The 20,051-nt window shown below is 42.7% G+C and overlaps 2 protein-coding genes across 3 annotated transcripts in view; one reads left to right on the forward strand and one right to left on the reverse strand.

Moving 5' to 3' along the window:
* Nucleotides 1-988: 988 nt before the first annotated feature.
* On the reverse strand, nt 989-10,142 carry NDUFB9 (NADH:ubiquinone oxidoreductase subunit B9). Its single transcript, XM_074943879.1, has 4 exons — nt 9,986-10,142; nt 7,418-7,610; nt 2,444-2,557; nt 989-1,235 (listed from the first exon to the last, which is right to left on the reverse strand). Exons 1-4 carry the CDS (start codon nt 10,069-10,071, stop codon nt 1,104-1,106), a joined length of 525 nt encoding a protein of 174 aa, XP_074799980.1. The 5' UTR covers nt 10,072-10,142; the 3' UTR covers nt 989-1,103.
* TATDN1 (TatD DNase domain containing 1) overlaps nt 10,121-20,051 on the forward strand; it is a 29,273-nt gene continuing 19,342 nt past the window's right edge. Inside the window, exons 1-4 of one of the 2 annotated variants that reach the window (XM_074943877.1) lie at nt 10,121-10,236; nt 10,939-11,004; nt 15,468-15,517; nt 19,131-19,194. In XM_074943877.1, the coding sequence (XP_074799978.1) occupies nt 10,215-10,236; nt 10,939-11,004; nt 15,468-15,517; nt 19,131-19,194 (202 nt within the window). In that variant the 5' untranslated portion in view covers nt 10,121-10,214. Of the gene's footprint in view, nt 10,237-10,318; nt 10,513-10,938; nt 11,005-15,467; nt 15,518-19,130; nt 19,195-20,051 lie in introns of those variants that run through there. The other variant, XM_074943878.1, reaches the window with a different exon arrangement.

The following is a 20,051-nucleotide window of genomic DNA, read 5'->3' on the forward strand; positions in this document are numbered from 1 at the left end:
TCAGTAGAAGGCTCACAAGCACTCTAATGTGAAAGAAAAATAATACAACTAGCTTACTAGAGATGCACCCATAGTTTGCAGTACTACATAAAATTGCTGATATCCAAATGCGTTTTTGAAAAAGTACTAACATTTTAGTTTATTCTATCTTGCCAGGTAGTTGCTAAGTGCAGTGTCTTAAAGCAAAACATCAAAGGGAAGAAAGGAGGGCTTGCGACCTTTTCTTCTGCTTCATTGTATAGAGGCAGCCTGCACATCTTTTTCTGCTTGGTCTTTCACCTTTGAAATTCATGTCCTGTCTAGGAGGGAAGAGCTAGTGTGAATGATAACACAAGGCATGAGTGAAAGTTCAGCTATTAAGAGGGTTAGAGATTGCTCATCACTGATGAGAACTTGGCACCTATTTAACTTAAATAAAAGCCTCCTTCAGCCATCCTTATACCTCCACCATCTTCTAATCAACCTAGGGAAGGCCAGAAATTAACATTTCAGAAGCAGAATTAACATTTTACAGGAAGATGTCAGTGCAGAGGGATGCACAGCATCCAACTAAAATGTTGTGTACCTGGCTGAAAAAAAAGGCATCTGACCTACAGGCCCCAAATGATGTGTGAAGATACAGATGCCTACACACTACAGTAGAACCTCACAGATACAAACACCAGAGTTACAAACTGACCAGTCAACCACACACTTCATTTGGAACCAGAAGTATGCAATCAGGCAACAACAGATAGAACAAAATCAAGTACAGTACGGTTAAACTAAAAAAATAAAGGGAAAGTAGCATTCTTCTGCTGCATAGTAAAGTTTCAAAGTTGTATTAAATACATGTTTAGCTGTAAACTTTTGAAAGAACATTTTGTTCATAATTACGAACAACCTCCATTCCTGAGGTGTTTGTAACTCTGAGATTCTACTATACGATAGGTAGTTTTGATGCTAGAGTTAAGGTAGAATATCACCAAATCCCATCCAAAGTATATTCATGTTTGTTTGTTTTATTGTGCATTAAGTACAGTAGCGCATGTTACATGGAATTCCTACTGGTCGTAGAGAACAAACCACTTGAGTGTAATTCTCTTGTTCATGCACGGATTCTTTTACATTGGCTGTTCTCGGGGTCTGGTTACATGATGCCACCACAGAGGTGGCAGATGCCCTTCTTTGCGAGCTGGGGGCAAGGCTTCATTCAAAGGACCACCAGGTGGAGTTTCATCCTCTAGCTGCTTAACCTAAAACATACAAGAAAACAAACTTCACCCAGTATACTTAAGTCTTGAATCCTGGTTTGTTTCGTTTGGTATTTTGCTTTGCTCTCAAATATAGGCCCAGAACACTTCTTTATGTCACAACTATAACCAGATGAAGAACTGACTTCATGAACAGGATAGAGCCAATACAAATAAAATTCCCTCATTTAGGTTGACTGCACTATCTAGTGCTCATTTGCAATTTCAGTCACAGATCTTCTGCCCCACAATTTAAGTTAAAACTTATTAATGACAAAGCAATATTTTAAACAGAAGCTTATTCCATTATTTGTTACAGTTAATAAGTATCCTCCCTCTGCTTTGGAAGCCTATCAGATACTTTAATAAATATTAGCGACGCAAACCAGCACCACTGGACTCAATAAGTGTCTTTCCATTGCCTTTAATGGACTTGCTCTAATGTCCTTGCAGGATAAAACCTTTTTAAAACATGAAACGTTCTATATGGAGCCAAGAGCCTCAGCTCCCATTTCTGTTATTTTGAGCTGATTGTTTTTGAAGTTAAGAATGTGACACCTAGTGTTAAGGTCAGCTTCACCACCTCTATGTAATGGCATAGTCACAAATCCACTCCATTTGCCTAAACATTAATGTTTGGAAAAAGTTCAAGATTTCAACATAATTAGAAACTTTTTTTCTCCTGAAAACTAAATGAAAAATGGCCCAAGATGGTTTTGAATTCTTTAAAAGCATGTTGACAAAATGAGCTTTGCAAAAGCATGTACCTATTTCTTCAGAGCTTCTACCCACAAAAGGTATATTACAATAATAATAAAATAATAATAATTATATAATAGAGTTACTGTCCTATTTGTCCCAGTGTGACACTTACAACTTTTGTGGCTAAGTGTTGCACCCGGTACACTAGAGGATGAGACAAGGATATAATTGCAGCTTTAACTCTGAAATGATCCTTTGGAGTCCTTATGAAGTTGTATCATTAAGATATCTGCATATGGAAAGCTGTCAGTATTACAGAGCTAACAACTTTATTGGAGTAGTCTAATTAAGACTTCTGTAGGGAAATTTAAGTATCATGCCTAAATCAAGTAATCACTTTTAAAGTGTTTCTTGTCACCTAGTTGGAGTTTGGAATACATTAAATTTGCTTCTTTGAAAGCACAGAGTCAAACTAACTGAGCTTCGCTCCACAGTAAAATAGTACTGACCTCTTTTTCCCAGCTTTCTAACTGCAGCCTCTTCCACTGCTCTCTTTTGGAGAAGTAATCAGGATACATTGCCTTCTCAGAAGGATGCCAGAAATCCAAGCACCACTCAGGAGCCTGTCAAAAATCCAGGCACTAGAGATGAGAAACTACAGAATATACAGCAACACAGTTTAGGCAATCACATTAATAGGACATTGGCAAGTGGCCCATAAAGCAAAGCATTACATAATACTACCTCTTATATAGTACTCTTCAGATGTAGATCTCAAAGTGCTTTCCAAAGGATGTCAGTATTTTTAAACTCCATTTCACAGAAAGGGAAATGGAGCCACAGCAAGGTGAAGTGGCTTGCTTAAGGTCACCCTTAGGTGGCAGAGCTGGAAATAGAACCCAGGTTTCCTGAGTCCCAGTCCAGTGTTCTGTCCACTAGGCCAATTACTTTCATCTTTCCCCTTGAAAGAATGCCAATTGCTTATACTATGAGTTAACAGTTACAGAAGAGGTGTAATTAAAAAACAAAAAACAAAACATGTCCTCCTAAATTTGAGGTTTAGTTACCAGCATCTGTGATGCAAACCAGATGAAGTGATGAAGGCAAAATATAATTATAACACAGTGGTCCAACGTTCAGTTTATTTCTGCTTGTGTGCTCAGCAATCACATATCCAGAAGATTATAGTACAACCTGAACTCTGAAGTGATGTCTAGTCGAGATGAGGTGGTATATCTGGATTAAAAGGTGGATGTATCTTCTGGGCTCCAAGTAGGATGCACAGAACCCCCCCAGGAGAGAAAGATAAAAATCATAGTTCCAAGGACTACACCTGTCCAAGACCTCATGAGAATTGTTATATGGTCCAAGTTCCTGTTGTAAATATTTTCTCTCTCTGTTGTAGGGTGAAAGATGCACATCATCAAGAGGAGAAAAGGGACTATACAGAGGAAACAATGAAATGGACTAGTGCTATCAAGTGCACAAAGTAAAAACGAAAAAGATAAGAGAAACCTGTTTCTCTAACCCCTTTCAGTTTGTCTTCTTACGTGTTACTTATCTCCAAATAAGCTCTCAGACAAAAGTACCACTTCTAAATTGATGGTGTCCCCTTAAACAGCATTTTTGCTGCTATTTGTTTCAATCAGTTACTATACAAAGTGCTTGAATCTCAACAATGGACAATTTAATCTTCTCCCAGGAAATACACTTTAAGAAAATGGGATTTGAAAAACTGTGAAATGCATCAGACCAGACAGTTAGCTACATTTACAATGTTCAACCATGATGGAGTCATTAATGAATCCATTCTAAGTGCAATAGTTTTTTTTGCACATGCAAACAAAAGTGTTCAGCTTGAAGCTTTGCATGCTTCATCTTAAATCAAATCAGAATTTTGGGAAAAGCGGATAAGCTATTTAAGTTGTGGTTCTTACAACTCAGAACATGGGAAGTGCACATTTTTGTTTACGTCTCTAGGCACAAAGAATTCAGACACTTGGTACGCATTTATCCTTAATTAAAACTAGAACATAGACCTAGCTTTACTTTGTGTCTTGAATTCTTTATAAATTCTCAATGCACAGCAACAGGCAACACATGCTGTCATAAATATAAAGGGAAGGGTAAACACCTTTAAATCCCTCCTGGCTAGAGGAAAAACCCTTTCACCTGTAAAGGGTTAAGAAGCTAAGACAACCTCACTGGCACCTGACCAAAATGACCAATGAGGAGACAAGATACTTTCAAAGCTGGAGGGGGGGAAACAAAGGGTTCTCTTGGTCTGTGGGTTGTTTTTGCCAGGACCAGAGCAGGAATGCAGGTCAGTAAAACTTTCACTCCTGTGAAAAGTCAGTAAGCAATCTACTTAGATATGTGTTAGATTCTGTTTTGTTTACATGGCTGGTAAAATAAGTTGTGCTGAATGGAATGTATAATCCTGTTTTTGGGTCTTTTTGTAACTTAAGGTTTTGCCTAGAGGGATTCTCTGTTTTGAATCTGATTACCCTGTAATCTATTTACCATCCTGATTTTACAGAGGTGATTCTTTTTTTTTCTTTAATTAAAATTCTTCTTCTAAGAGCCTGATTGCCTTTTCCTTGTTCTTAAGATCCAAGGGTTTGGGTCTGTGTTCACTTATGCAAATTGGTGAGGATTTTTATCAAGCCTTCCCCAGGAAAGGGGGTGTAGGGCTTGGGGGGGAAAGACGTTTTCAACTGGGCTCTTTCCTGGTTATATTTGTTAGACGCTTGGTAGTGGCAGCAATAAAGTCCAGGGACAAAAGGTAAAATAGTTTGTACCTTGGGGAATTTTTAACCTAAGCTGGTAAAAATAAGCTTAGGGGGTTTTTCATGCAGGTCCCCACATCTGTACCCTAGAGTTCAGAGTGGGGAAGGAATCTTGACACATGCGAACACTGTTAAAAAGTTCTCATGTTAATATTCCTATTCTGGGGTCTGTCTTCCTTACAACACTGGAGCATAAATTTACATGGGATTTTCAGCTCTGGCCAAATCCCTCAACCCACAATCTGGGGACAGACCCCTGCAGCAAAGTGATAATATACCAAGGGAAGAACAATGAAAAAGATGGAGTGAGCTTTAGTGAGCCTGTTACTGACCCTTTAAAAAAAAAACCTGCACTTAATCAGAGGGGTATAAACTCTGCAGCAAACTCCCACTCCCACCCAGCTGTGGCATTTTTTAGGAGGGAAAAAACAGTCCATTCCCAGGCCAGGAGTCCCACCCTGGAAATTGTCATCTCTTGAGAGGTGAGGAAGACATAGGCAAGTCTCCCCTTTCCTGGACTCCTAGGGCAACTGCTTTCTGAAGTAGCTGATTCCTTTTCGGACAGCCAGTGCTGTCCATCTAGTCTCATCCCCAGCAATTATGGTTCTACTTGGGATTTAGCCAAAGAGAAGAGAGACATTTTAAAAACAATTATGTTGAGATGTACCTTGTCCATTTTTCTTTCATGATAAACAATTCCCATTGTTTTGATTCTGTCACTGCTGACACCACTATCATCCTCCCTATCACTTAGGCCCATGACCTGGGCATCATTGATTCCTTCTCCCTCACATCCAGGCCCTGTACTGTTGTACCAATAAATTAAAAACCAGCAGGATCTTATTAAAGGGAAAAAGGCAAAATACCACATTTATTGTGAATACAGAAAGAATCATAGTAAGCAGTTAGTTACAGCTATAACATTCCATTCAATCTCATATTTATTCACACATTCACACACACACACACACACACACACAGGTTCTGCAAGGTTGTCATCATAGTTACCAGTTAGTTATAGCTATAACATTCCATTCAATCTCATATTTATTCACACATTCACACACACACAGGTTCTGCAAGGTTGTCATCATAGTTACCAGCCTTAGAGTTGCTCATGCCAAGCCACTGGCCAGGTGGCCTGGACATGAGGAGGGAGCAGGGCCTTGTCAGATGCTCATCTGATGCTCCTGGAAGTTGGTTTGCAGAATCAGACCCCAAAGTTCTCACTTTTTAAGAGTCTATTTTTATAGGAATTTCTTCCTATGCCAGTCTATGGGAATTGCTTCATCATGCTGTTGCTGAATCAATCAGCAGATAGCACATTCCTGACGGCTCCAAGAAGTTATCTTGTTCTTTGGTTCTCCCATTCTTGAGGCTGTTGGGTGGATTCCAGTCTGCCCTCCGGGGGTCCTCTGGTTATTTCCACTTGACGCCTTCTTCAGCCGATGGACACTGGATTCTTAGGCTGGCACCTCCCTGATCATTCAGTTGTTATCCACACCAAGCATCCGTCCACATACATCCTCTATCTCTATTTTAATCACAATTGTTAATACAACAAAAGGGCGGGGAGTCTCTGGGTGCTGTGTCTGTTGTTAGAGTATTGCTTTGAGTCTCTCTCTGTGAATTGCTTTGAGAACAGACTCTGTCTTAGAATGTACTAACACAATTAGCAGCTTGCAAGTTTCACATACAGAGGGAGAGAAACAGTACCAAAAACCAAGAGACCTCTTAATTAGTAATACCCTGGAATTTAAACTATGGGGAATCAAACTCATTTGTGATTTTAATACAGAACTTCTTTAATATGATCCAACAGTACAAATCCTGTTGCTTCTCCCGCCATATCATTTCCCAAATTGACTGTCTTCTGTGCATACTGTTAAGACTCGTTCATCCCTCAACCTTGATTATTGTAACCTCCTCTCTAGCCTCCCACAACCCATGTCCCTCCCAAGTCTGTTCAAAGCACAGCTGGTCTTTTGCATTGATCATGGAAGCCCAACCCCCTTTGAATCCTTCCATCACAGCAAATTCAAGCTTCTTTCTTGTTTTCAAGATGTTTCACAGCTCTTCCCTTTCTTATGTATTTGCTTGTTTATCAGGTTGCTGTTCGATTCCCACGGCCATCATCAGCCTTGATTTCCATTTGTTTCTTTCTTGCTACCCTTTATGCATGGAACATCCTGCTGGATTTATCTGGAAGGCCACTATCCTCTCTGCCAAATCCTCTTTACTGATGTAGGAAAGGAGGAATCTCGGTTGTACCATACAGAACTATAGTCTTATTGTAATGCATATAAGAAACAAAAAGAGATCAGACTTAGAGTTCACATAAGAACTTTATTTTTAATTTTTTTTATTAACTTTACCGTTTTTCTTAGTGCCCATCATACTATAGTATTCAAGTAGCAAACCTATAATTGAGATCTACAAAGCATCTTCTGAACATCTACAAACCTAGTTCATAATATTAGCGGAGTAAGGCAATTGGGGACTGAAATAGCAGAGGTCCTTCAATAGACCAAACTGAAACTAGAGTCCTGACAGACCAGCAAAAGAGCAAGACATTATAAACAGTGCTTGAAATTCCCATCTTCCACTCCCAACAGAACAAGAGACAACTCATTAAGACAGGAGAGAACAACATAGGCCAAACATTCCACTGATACTACTTTAGAGCCTACCTACCTTGTAACATTCATATCTCTCATAAGATGTGCCTCCTGGAGAATCAGGGAAGATGTAAGGTTGAGGATGCTGGTTTGCCCAAAGTTCTTCCTCAGCAGCTCTCAGCAGTTTTGTTGCTTTGATCATATCCTTCTCATTTTTGTGTTGTTCGAACCGTTCTCTCAGCACACAGGCAAAGAATCGATAATTGTCCCTATAGATACAAATGTGCAATATTTCTAGTGGTATAAATATCAAGGTTGTTTTCTGCATTGTTTTCTAGTATGGGAATATTAGAAGTTTCCTCACCACAAACTAAAAGACTTGCCCTTGACCTTTTGAGAATTCACATCATTATCACCATTCTTCATGGAAATCAGGGATGGAAGAGCTTCCTTGGGTCATCTAGTCATTGGATGTCTACAGTAGGTTCTCCTTGTTTATGATCTAGTCTGAAATGAGTCAAACCCTTTATCTAGTTATAAACAAGTTAAGCCCTTTCTGCAGTTTGACCCATCCAGGTGCTGTCTAGCCAATTCCTTCATAACATCTCCACAATCCTGTATGTCCTCTCTGTCCACATCACCAGAACTCCCATAATCTTGCACCTTGACTACTGCAACCTCCCTGGGTTTGATTGCAAATTGAACTCAAGTTTATTTGAAATGCTGATGCTATGATAGTTTTCCTGGCTCACCACTTATCACATCATTGCACTAACCTAATCCCTGCACTGGCTCCTTCTTCATTCTTGTATCAAACAATAGTTCTTGTCTTTATCTTTAAGGCCTTCACAATTTGCCCTGCTCTAGCACTTGAGACACTGCCCACGGATAAGCTTCTCCCTTAAATTTTCTGCACTCTTCCATGCTGCCTGTTATGCAAGTAACAAAACTGTGGCCATTTCAGTTATTTTTATGTTATATCCCCATCCCTAATCCTTTGTCTGCTCCTGTATTTTTTTAGACTCATGCCTTCCTGGGCAGGGGCTGTCTCTTTATCCATGTTTGTAAAGCAGACGGCACAATGGAGCCATGATTTTGATAGGAGCCTTCTGGCTTATTGGAATGCAAAAGTTTGTTAGTAATAAGCAACCTACCCTAAAAAAGTTGTAAACCCTTTTGGGCAGAGAACATCTAAGTATTTGTATGTCAACCAGCACAGTAGGGCCCTGATGATCCTGACTGAGGCCACTGGACACTACTGTAATAGAAATAGATTAAGGCCAGAAGGGACCATTATGTTAATCTAATCTGATCTTCTGCAGAACACAGACCATAGAGCAGTGATGGGCAACCTGCAGCCCATCAGGGTAATCCGCTGGCACACCATGAGACAGTGTTTACATTGACTGTCCACAGGCATGACCACCCGCAGCTCCCAGTGGATGTAGTTCACTGTTCCCAGTGAATGGGAGCTGCGGGAAGCGGGGGCCAGCATGTTGCTACGGCCTGCGCCGCTTCCTGCAGCTTCTATTGGCCAGGAACAGCGAACCGTGTCCACTGGGAGCTGCGGGAGGCCGTGCCTGAGAACAGTCAATGTAAACACAGCCTCATAGCCCACCAGTGGATTACCCGGATTGCCCACTGCTGCCATATAGCCTCACCCAGTAATTTCTGCATCAAGTCTGTAATTTTTTTGAGCAACAGCATATCTTTGAAAAGAATAGGGAGTCCTGATTTGAAGGCCACAAGTCATGGAGAATCCACCACACCTAATATTCCATGATGTAGTGGACACAGCACTGGAGTGGAATTCAGGAGACCTGGGTTCTACTCCTGGCTCTGTCACTAATCTGCTGGGTGACGTGGGGTAAGTCCTGTCAAGTCTGTGCCTCAGGTTTCCCCATCTGTTAAGTGGGGATAAGGATACAGACGGCCTTCACAAACCTTTTCCAAGACTCTGGGTGGAAAGGGCTAGTTTAGAGCTGGGTATTAATACAACAGACTACTGTTTAAACTGAAAACTTTAAAGCCACGGAAAAGTTCAAAGTCAAGTAAGACTGAATAAAAGAGGCTTTAGCACATCGCCAATGCCAAAGATCTTCCAGCGAGTGGAGATGGGCTGAAGCCTGTAGTGTCCCGTCTCGTTTCAATACCCTTTCCTTTCCCGCCCAGCCCCAGCCCGAACCCACCTCACACCCACCCGCCTTCCACCCGTTTATTACTGACCGTTACTGGCGTCAGAAACGTCACCTGTGGGCGCAGACAGCGACCTCCCCGCTCAGCGACCCCAGCCCCCGAGCTCACCTCCGGCCGGCCCGCCCCACACCGGCCCCCAAGGAGGGGAAAGGGGCCCGAGGTGCCAGCGCTCAGGCCCAGGGGCCTGCGCGGCCAGGAGCTCGCGCTGCGGAGGGATGAGCGCCCCGGGGGCGGGCGGGGGGGGATGGGAAAGGCAGCAGCCTGAGGCACCAGCTCAAGCCCTGCCTGGCGCCCAGCCCCCCACGGAGACGGCTCAGGGGGCGCCCCACCCCGGCGCTAAGAGGCCGCTTCGGCGCGGGGACCGTGCGCGGCGCTGCGGGAGTCTCCCCCCAGCAGGGCCGAGGGCGGCTCGTAGGGGCCTCAAGACCCACCCGCGCCCCGCACTCACCGGAGGATGCACCAGGACTCGAGCTGGCGCATCGCCCGCTTATAGAGCCGCAGCACCTTCTGCTGGTGCGTTAGGTACGCCGCCATCTTGAGCTTCGGCCCTCACCTTCGCCAAGGGGGCGCGTGGGCCGACGGGAAGGGGGAGGAGCCCGCGACGCTCAGGCCGGGCGCGCGCTTGCTTGCTTGCTTCCGCCGGCCCGGGACAGGGAGGAGGCGGAGCTGCGGCCGCCATGAGCCGCTTTAAATTCATCGGTGAGGGGGGCGGGCGTGGCGGCGGCGCGAGGTCCGGGGCCGTGGGGAGTGCGGACCCCGGGCAGAGGGTTCCAGTGTGCGGGTCGCCGCCGCCCGGGGCTGGCCTTCTGCGTGCGCTCAAGAGCTTGTCTCGTTCACGGGCAGAAGCTGGTCCCATAAGCGATGTTTCCTCCGCCGCCTCGTCTTTCTGCCCTGCGGGTTGTCCCGGGGGCAAGGACTCGGGAGGGGAGGCTGGCAGGCTTGGAGAAGCTGCCTGGCCTGCCCCTTACCCAGCAGGTGCGGGAGATGCTGCCTCTTTCCCTGTGCTGGCACGAGGGAGCGCTGCTGGAGATGTGCCAATACACACCGTTCCCTAGGAGGCTTATTATTTAGGTGTTTGCTTTGCTGTGGGTGGAGTCGGGTTTTAAAAATATTTATAAGGTAGCACGAGCCTGATGCTTATTCCCAAACAGGCCACAATTTGTCATTCTTTCAAGCCTAAGAAGGATCAGTTAAACTTCAGGATGGTTGAAGAAAACCCATGCTTAAGCTTTAAACTATCCCTCTATCTCTGTGGTATCTGGTGCCCCTCGGAACTATCATGTACACAAAGATATATCTGTTTCTCCATGTCTTACTTTCAGTACCAACTCTGTTGAGCTACATGGGGAAATAGAAAGACTATAACAGCTAATTCAGCCTGCATTGTTTTTCTCACTGCAGATATCGGTATTAACTTGACAGATCCTATGTTCAGAGGCATTTACAGAGGTACACGGAAACATCAAGGTAAACGTAACTTTTGACAGATTCAAGGAAATCCTGTTTCTTACCTGAACAGTAAATATGAAATATTCATCTTTTTTTCTCATCAGTTGCTTACAGTATCTAAGCATTATTATCTATAGTATGAGATTCCAGAAGTGTCATTCTGAAGCTTAGATTAAATCTCAGGAAAAATTTCCTAACTGTAAAAACAGTAAGACAATGGAACAGCCTGTCTCGGGAGGTTGTGGAAACTCCTCACTGGAGGCTTTCAAAAGGAAGCTGGATTGCCATCTGTCATAGATGGCTTAGACACAATAAATCCTGCATCTTGGCATAAGAACAGCCATACTGGATCAGACCAATGGTCCATCTCACCCAGTATCCTGTCTTCTGACAGTGGCCAATGCCAGGTGCTTCAGAGGGAAGTAACAGGGTTATTGGCATGGGGTTAGACTACTAGACCCTTGCAGTGCCTTCTAACCCTATGATTCTAAGCTTAGTGTGAAATGATGGAAACCGCTACAAGCATGGTTGAGAGCTCTTCTTGTTTAGTTTTCAGAGTAGCAGCCCTGTTAGTCTGTATTCGCAAAAAGAAAAGGAGTACTAGCGGCACCTTAAAGACTAACCAATAATAATAAATTGATTAGTCTCTAAGGTGCCACTAGTACTCCTTTTCTTCTTGTTTAGTATATCACTAGGTTCAATCATCACTGGAATTTGTGGTATGTTAATGTCCAATATTCAAGTTCTCAGACATTGTCCACTTTTTTACACTTACTTACACCCATACAACAGCAATAGGCTTTCACCTAGTTGTTACTTGTTTCTATAGTGTTCAAGGTGAGGTTGGTGCTTTAAAAATACATGTTTATACCTTCCAATTAGAACATGTATATTTTGTAATATAACTTCCATACAGATTCAAATCTAAGTAGCTGAACATTTTGGTAAAGTCTTTCCGTGGTAGTTTTACAAGGTTATGCAGACAGATCTGAGTTTAGACTTCCAGCCTTTGTATTCCAGCTGGTATACTTTGGTGTAACTCCATTGTAATCAGTGGAGCTACTCTGATGTGCCCCAGCTGAGGGTCCTGTCCTATGTGTTTAGACTGTAGTGTCTGTCTGGTTTATATTGTAAGTTTTATGTGACAAGGTCCATGACTTCTGTTGTCTATGTACAGAGTTGTATACACTGTCTCTCAGTAAATATTTATTAGTGATAACAGTCAAGATTTCTTTCTATAAATCTTCAAGCTTCTTTTTCTCTTTAGCTTCCATGTGAATTATTTTGTGATACATTGTACTACAGGGCATTAATTTCATATTTGTTGGAGAATTCTCTCTTACACATTCCTTTTCTTTTCCACTCTCTTCTTTCAAAAAAAAAGGGGGGATTCAAAAATTTTAGGTGTGAGGTTTCATACAATGTACTGACATGAATTCCAGATAATTATAATTTCAATCCTAACATGGAGCAAATTTTCTTCTATTTTTCTTTGTTCTGGGTTTTTCTTCCTTTTTATTGGTCTGATGCTCCTCTCTGATTAGTCCTCAGAGGAATTTTAAGAGAGTGTGAGGAACACCTGCTTCTGGTGGCATAGGAAAATGCAAGTTATTTTCAGTCATGTGCCTAACTTAATCCTTGTATTAAATACTCCTGAGGGCATTCTGTGCCAAAAGGTTACAAATTCTGCTCCTAAAAATTATGTGCACAAGATTTTAAAATTCTGCAACTTTTATTTGTCAATAAATAAATGCAGAGGCTCCAGCATGGCAGTGGGGTGCACAGGCCACTGGCTGTGTACGAAGGTGGGAAATCACCCTACAGGCTCCCCACCCCTAATCATCAGGGCATGGATTCAGTGATGAGGTTGCATCCAACCCTGACACAGCACAAGGCCTGGGCCTGCCCCTCTGTGCCAGGTGTGGAGCAGGCAGGCTCAACTAGGCAGGATCCAAGTGTGGAGGGGCTTAGTGTGGAGGGATCCAGGTGTAGGGTGAGAGGATTCTGTGTGGAACAGTCTGGTTGCAGGCAGCTCAGTGGGGGGGGGTGTTCTAGGTGTGGGAGGAATCTGGATGCACAGAGGCTTGTTGGGAGGAGTTCCAGGTGCAGGGGCTTCCAGGTGAAGGTGGTTGGGGCTCAGCAGAGGGATATGGGTATGGGGGGCTCAGCAGGGGAGTCTGGATGCTGGGGGAGTGGGGCTTGGTGCCGTGGGGGTTTAGGTGCAAGGAGCTTGGGGGGGGGGGTGGTCTGGGTGGAGGGATGGGGGTCCTGAGGCAGGAGATCTGGGTGCAGGGGGGCTCCAGATGCAGGGGTTGAGGTTCAGTGTGGTGGGGTTTGGGTACGGAAGGCTAGGGGGATTCTGAATGTCTGGGGTGAGGCTTGGTGGGGGTGTCTGGGTATGGGAGTCCAGATGCATGGGTATTGGGTAGATGGGGGAGCAGCTCCCTATACAGTGACCCCTCCCCGGCAGCTGAGGAGTGATGAAAGCAGGGGAGGATGCCGAGTTTCCTGCAGCTGGGGGAGGTTTTTGGGGGTGGGTCTGACACAGCCCCAGCCACTCCTTACAGAGGAAGAGCAAGTCCTGTCCTCGCCTGCCTCCAGCCCAGCCTAGCCTGGGCTAACAGCTGATCCCGGCTCAGGGTAGGAGCTACTGGCTGGGGTTTCCCCAGCCCTGCAGTGATTTACCTCTCCACTATGTGCTTGAAACAATGTACCTGCGCAGCTAGGGAGTGGTGTGTGACTGCTCTTGCAGCTTCCTGTTGCTTCCCTGTCAGAAAGTCATTTTTCTGCGGTGAAGCAAATAAATCTGTGGGGAACATTAATTCTGTGCATGCACAGTGGCACAGAATTCCCCCAGGCATAATTAAAGAAACCAGATAAAGTAAATTGTATTATATGGTACAATTTTGATGTTTTTTCCTTATATTCACACACAATAAATCTTTCAGATGGTCACTTCCTTTGTAGCAGAGACGTTTTCCTTTGTGCTTCTAAAAGGAAGGCACAGTGCAGCATATTATATGCTGTATATTTTAATTCCAATGTTTTCCTACTATCTACTTTTTTTTTTAGTTTGTGGGAACTTAAACGCTAATCCAATCCAACTGTTCTGCTGAAAACAAGACAGCTGGATTCACTTTGTTCTAGCTAGCCAATTATTTAGGTCCAAAGACTATTCATACCATATTAAGCATAATACATCAAAGTTAAACAGCAGTGCATATGAAATGCACAGAGGTTTTTAGAGTGCATTTCTGTATGCTACAGATTCACAGGAATCAACTTTGTCATGTCAGCAGGAGTTGCATTTATGGCAGAGTTTTTAATCTTTCATTGGTCTATTTAGTAAAGCTTGTAATTTGTTTTTATGGTACATGGGCAAATGATAGGAGCATATTCAAAATACAAGTATTATTTTGTTTAGATTACTGAAGATCGTTTCCCTCAGTCTATTGCTGTTTTATGAGGTGGAAGGATAAAGTAGCTGAGCAGTATGGCTGTAAGAAATATACAAAGTTATTTTATAACTTTGTAATAAAAGATACAGAGTAGAGCCATATCTTTTTTTTTTTTTATAAATGGCTTTTTGACTAAATTTTTTCCTTTTTTTGTTTGGTGGCGAAAATTTCACTTTTTTTATTCTCTCGTCTCCCTTTCTATTGGAAAACAGTGGGGGAAAGTTTAAAAAAAAAAGTGCCCCCCCCCCCCGAAACAAAACTTCTTTTGGTTTTTTTTAAATAACCTTTAGTTTCTTTTGAAAATTTTCATGAAATATACTGACCCTTTTTCCAACCAACTCGAAAGAAGAGTTATTTAGAGAAGCTAAAAGGAAATCAGACAATTTCCCCGCTTCCCAAAGAACTTGTAATTCATTTTCATTCTTTTCTGTTCCTTAAATAAGCAGTATTTCATTTAACTGCAGTCTTTCATTTGGATTTAATTTCAGTATTGGAGAACAAGTATTGACTGACCATGCAGACAGCCCAGCTCTTGAGGCAGGAACAGAAAATCGGTGGGGTTAGTTGGCCTACAGCTACTTACAGACTCGTTAAGTGACACAGTCTCTACCCATAGAGACAACTCAGCAGATGGGGGTCCATGCAGGCGGAGTGAGCTATCAGGCTGTTGGTGTGCTGGGGCACAGTGACCCACTATACCTACTACTTTCAGCAAACACAGTTTTCAGACATAGAGCTCAAGACAAGAGGCATTTATGTAACTAGGGCCTGATTCAAATCCCATTGAAGTCTATGGAAAACATCCCATTAACTTAAATGGGTTTTAGATCCGGTTCTTAGTCATTTGCATCCTCCTCCTATTTGCCTTCCTAAAGATTAACTAATTGTATGTGTCCAAAGATTATTCACATCATGTTAAGCATATTACTAACTGTACATAAATGACTTTATAGCAAAGGAATGTGCAAGTTAAATTATGTGTTAAGAACTGGACCTTAATTTACCAAACTCTTACTTTTGCAGATGACTTTTTGGATGTAATAGAGAGAGCAGTCAAAACCGGTGTTAAAAAGGTAACTTCTCTTATAGATCATGCATATATGGTTTTGTTATGATGTTGTACATTTTTAAAAATGGATTTTAACAGCCAGGGTTTTTAGGAATATTGAAGTTGTAACAAAAACAATTTTCTGCTGAAATTAGCAACTATAAAAATACCAGAAACTTTCTTTAGTATTGCAGAGTTCTCTGCAAAATCCGAATTCTTTGTACCCAATATTACATCTTCCTGTGCACAATGATTAGCTGGTCACAAAAATACATGAAAGGGCATCCTTTTTGCAAAAAACTTCTGTATGTAAAACTGGCCATGGCAAGTTCTAACGTAAGGGAGGGGGAAGTTTTCTGGGTGTTTTTTGTGTTAAAGGAGGCCAGTATTGACTTCCATTATCTATGTAACTCTCTCACTTTGTGATTACCTCTGTCAGCCTACACCAGATATTCATGTGGCCTTGATTCTGTAAACATTTTGAGTTCAGTAGTTCTTAAACTGGGGTCCGCGAGTCATGTCCAGGGCCACAGGCCCCACTGATCAACTCCTCCCCCGCCTCCCAGTGCCTCCTGCACGCCTCAGAACAGCTGTTCAGCGGCGTGCAGGAGGCACTGGGAGGGAGGGGGAGGAGTGGGGACAAGACACGCTTGGAGGAAAGGGTGGGAAGAGGAGGGGCAGGGGTGGGGCGGGAAGTGATGGAGGCTTGGGAGCAGGGTCTGGGGCTGAGCGGGGGTTGAGCACCACCAGGGAGAATTAGAAGCCGGCTTTAATTCAATCATCTTTATGTGCTTTTCACCTGTGTAAAGTTAAGTACATCCATAGATGTTTGCAGGATTAGGCCCTTAGCTGACTCTCTGTTAGTTGATGTACTAACGGTAGACGTACAGTTAGTAGAGTTCTTACCTTTATTTAGATTTACATCATTATGTGCAAACTTGTAACTCTATGACAAAAATTCTTGGCCAAAAGCTCCTTCCCAACTACAGTGGCCAGTGAATATTCAAGAAACAAGTATTCAGTCCAACTCCTTTTTAGTGGACCTCTGTAAAATCAAAGATATTTTGGTTTTCCAAACAAAAAATAATATCACAAAACTGCTGATTTGAGCAAATTCATAAAACGGTATTTTACTATGTTAATAAAGCATAGATCTTAGTTTGTTTTAAAAAGAAAGAACCCCCACCTCTTCCACAGGAGGTTTAATAAATAAAAACATAATCTGAAAGGAGTTAAAATTTGGAGAGCAAGGGAAAAGTTCAAAGTAACTAATGGAGAATCAGTAATACTTAGCACTTATGTAAGTGCTGTACAAACATTATTCAATCCTCACATTCCTGTGATGTAATTAATTAGTAATATTCCTATTTTGCACACAGAGAAACTGATAAGCATAGATTAAGTAATTTGCCCAAGAGCACATCATTATGTCACAATCACTGTGTTGCTGTTTTGTGGCTCTCCTGATTAGTCCTAGAGAAGCTTGCATCTTTCACAGTAAGATGTTTCTGTTTCTCCTCAATAGAGCACAGTGACCAGTAACATTCATGGGAATTATTGACATATAGCAAGTAGATAATAAACCCCAGTTACATCCAGAGTACGTGAGAAATTGTTTCGCTATCATGAGCATTGTTAGCCCTGATTCTGAAAAATGTTAGGCACATACAATACATGTTTTATTATATGCTCCTGGAGGAATTCTATGCAAGTGCAGAATTAATGTCCCCCACAGATTTTACCCCACAGAAAAACTGATTCATGCATCCCTTCTGGGGAGCAGTCAGGGTTGGAGGGGCGCATCTGGTTTGGGTGTCAGGAGTAGCGCGGGGGGGATGTAAATCGCCACCTTGTGGGACAGGGCTGGGCTCTCTCTGTCCCTCTCACTTGCTATTGAAGTAGCTGGGGAGGGACAGGGCTGGGGATGCCCCAGCTGATAGCTCCTACCGGGCACCAGACTCTAGCTGCTAATCCTGGCTGAGCTGGGGAATGGGACTTCCTCTTCCCGTCCAGTGGCCACTCCCGAGGCCAGTGTCGGATCAGACCCACCCCTGGAACCTACCCTGGCTGCAGGAAGCTCCACCTCACCCCTCCCCCACCCCCACCCGCTTCCTGCCCTCATCGCTCCCTGGCTGCAGGGGAAGTGTTCACTGTATGAGACACTGACCCTGGTCTGGCCAACCCCTCTGTATCTAAACCTCCATCCCTGCACCCAGAATCCCCCAACAAGCCCCTGTGCATCCAGATCCCCCTTCTACCCAGACCCGCCACCAAGCCACTGCACCCAGATTGCCCCACACAGAACACTGTGACCTGGATCCCCCCACACTAAGCCCCTCCATATTTGGATCCTGCCAGGCTGAGCCTGCTTGCCCCACACCTGGGTCAGGAGGACAGGGCTGGGCGTGCGGGTGTGCGAGACTCTGTCCTCCTTGCTCGCTCTGGAGCCATATAGATGTACTAATATGCCTACTATGCAATCTATTTGTCAAAAAACATTTCCTGAATCTTTTTTGTAGTCTGTATTGTTACAGACTTACTTGCTGACCTGTATTTTGAAATAAATTACCAAAATAATTGAAAAATGTGTGATTATATTGTGTTGTTTTGACAAATAAAATACGCAGAATTTTAAAATATTGTGTGCAGATTTTTAAATTTTTGGTGCACAATTCCCTCAGAACTAGTAATTGCACACCTTAACTTGTATGTGCAATTGATGATGTGATTGCGTATCCCGATGAAGTAATTATGTAGTCAAATGGCCAAATCTTGGCATTTGCACATATATTAACCTATTTGCACATGCTGTCACAGCTATCAACTGTTCATTTTGCATGAGTAACTTAAAATCCAGTCCTGTGTTTCCAAAAACAAACAATAGAAAATGTTCTATAGCAAAAGCATTACCTGGTTTGAAGAAAAACTAATAGAGCTGAACAATCGTACATTTAAATTGCCTTTGTTCTCCCTTGGGAGAATGAGACATGGTTTTATTGCAGAGGCAATAAAACGCTGGATGTACATCCAACATATGAAAGGTTAAGAGGACACTTAAAACTACAATGTTAATGTAACAAGCTCTGATGCTATGGTTGGAGCATGACGCTGAGGGCCCAAAACTCCTGAATTTTTAATCCTGGGGCTCGAATACTGATTCCCTGGATGGCTCTTTAAAAATCACATCATCCTTCTACTTTGATTTCCCCAACTGTAAAATGGGGATTATACTTTACAAATGAATTAATCCTCACAGTACCCAGAAAAGTGCCTTGAAGATGAAAATCAAAAAGGTCAATACTGTTATTAATAGTGGTATTGCAATAATTGAATGGACTGTGACCGACATTATGGTGGGAGGCTAATTTATGTACTACTGATCAAAAGCCATGATTTGGCATATAGTACATTCGCTAGTATGTCTGCTGAAAGTCTTAATGAATCTTGAGACACTTGCGTGGTTTAACAGAATACTACTATATTCATAATACAAATAGCTACTAGGCTTTCCTCTGTCTAGGTTCTTCTCTGATTTCTATCACTCTGGTATCTGAGTGCCTTTTAAAGCATTTCCTGGTTGTTTGCTGTTTGTTCAAAGTTGAACACACATTTACTAACAATATTTTTCTTCGTTTCAGTTTATGATTACAGGCGGAAATCTACAAGATAGTAAAGATGCATTGCAGCTGGCACAGACAAATGGTATCCTTACTTTAAAAGACATGATATATATTTAATCCCTGTAGCTGTAGATTTCCACCCTTCCCCATGGTAATTAACATTTAAAATTACTTATTCCTGGAGCTATTGGCAGAATCCACATTATTCAGATTCAAAAAAAGAAAAAATATATCCAGGTCAGATGGATATATTCTACATAATTTATTTCTTGTTATTACAGAGGGCATGGGGTATTGGTCGATATCAGTCCTTCCTATCTTCTGTTTCTGTATTTCTAGATAAAACAAATCAAGGGTGTTTTTGGAGGAGGAGTACTTCTCTATCATAGAAGAACGTACAGAATAGCCAGCTCCCCTTATTATCTATTTCAGGGATTTTCAAAAGGCATTTGACAGCCTGCAAAGGCATACATTGCAGAATATTCTTCAGTCTTATGGAATTCCAGCTAAAGTTATCAATATCATCAATGCTATATACAGCAATGCAAAGTGTACTGTAAGAGTGAACTACCAGACAGAGTGGTTCAGTGTGCACAGTGGTATGAAACAGGGCTGCATTGTGTATCTGATGATAAACCACCATGTTACCAACACAAACACTGGCATAGCATGGGTAGTTACCAAATGCCTAGAAGACCTAGGCTTTACTGGTGATATCGTGCTATTGAACGACACCCCCAAAAGCTACAAACAAAGACCGACACCTTGGCAAAAACAGGAAGCCAAGTAGGGCTCAAAATCAGTTACGCCAACACAAACATCCTTGAAACCTGGATGTTAAGCTGTGGCATCCTATTGGAAGGTAAAAACATCAAGAAAGTAGAATAGTTCATTTACCTGGGTAGCACCAGACTAGCCAATGGAGACCTCAGGAAAGAA

The sequence above is a fragment of the Natator depressus genome, chromosome 2 (assembly GCF_965152275.1).
Source record: "Natator depressus isolate rNatDep1 chromosome 2, rNatDep2.hap1, whole genome shotgun sequence".
NCBI classification, from domain to species: domain Eukaryota; kingdom Metazoa; phylum Chordata; order Testudines; family Cheloniidae; genus Natator; species Natator depressus.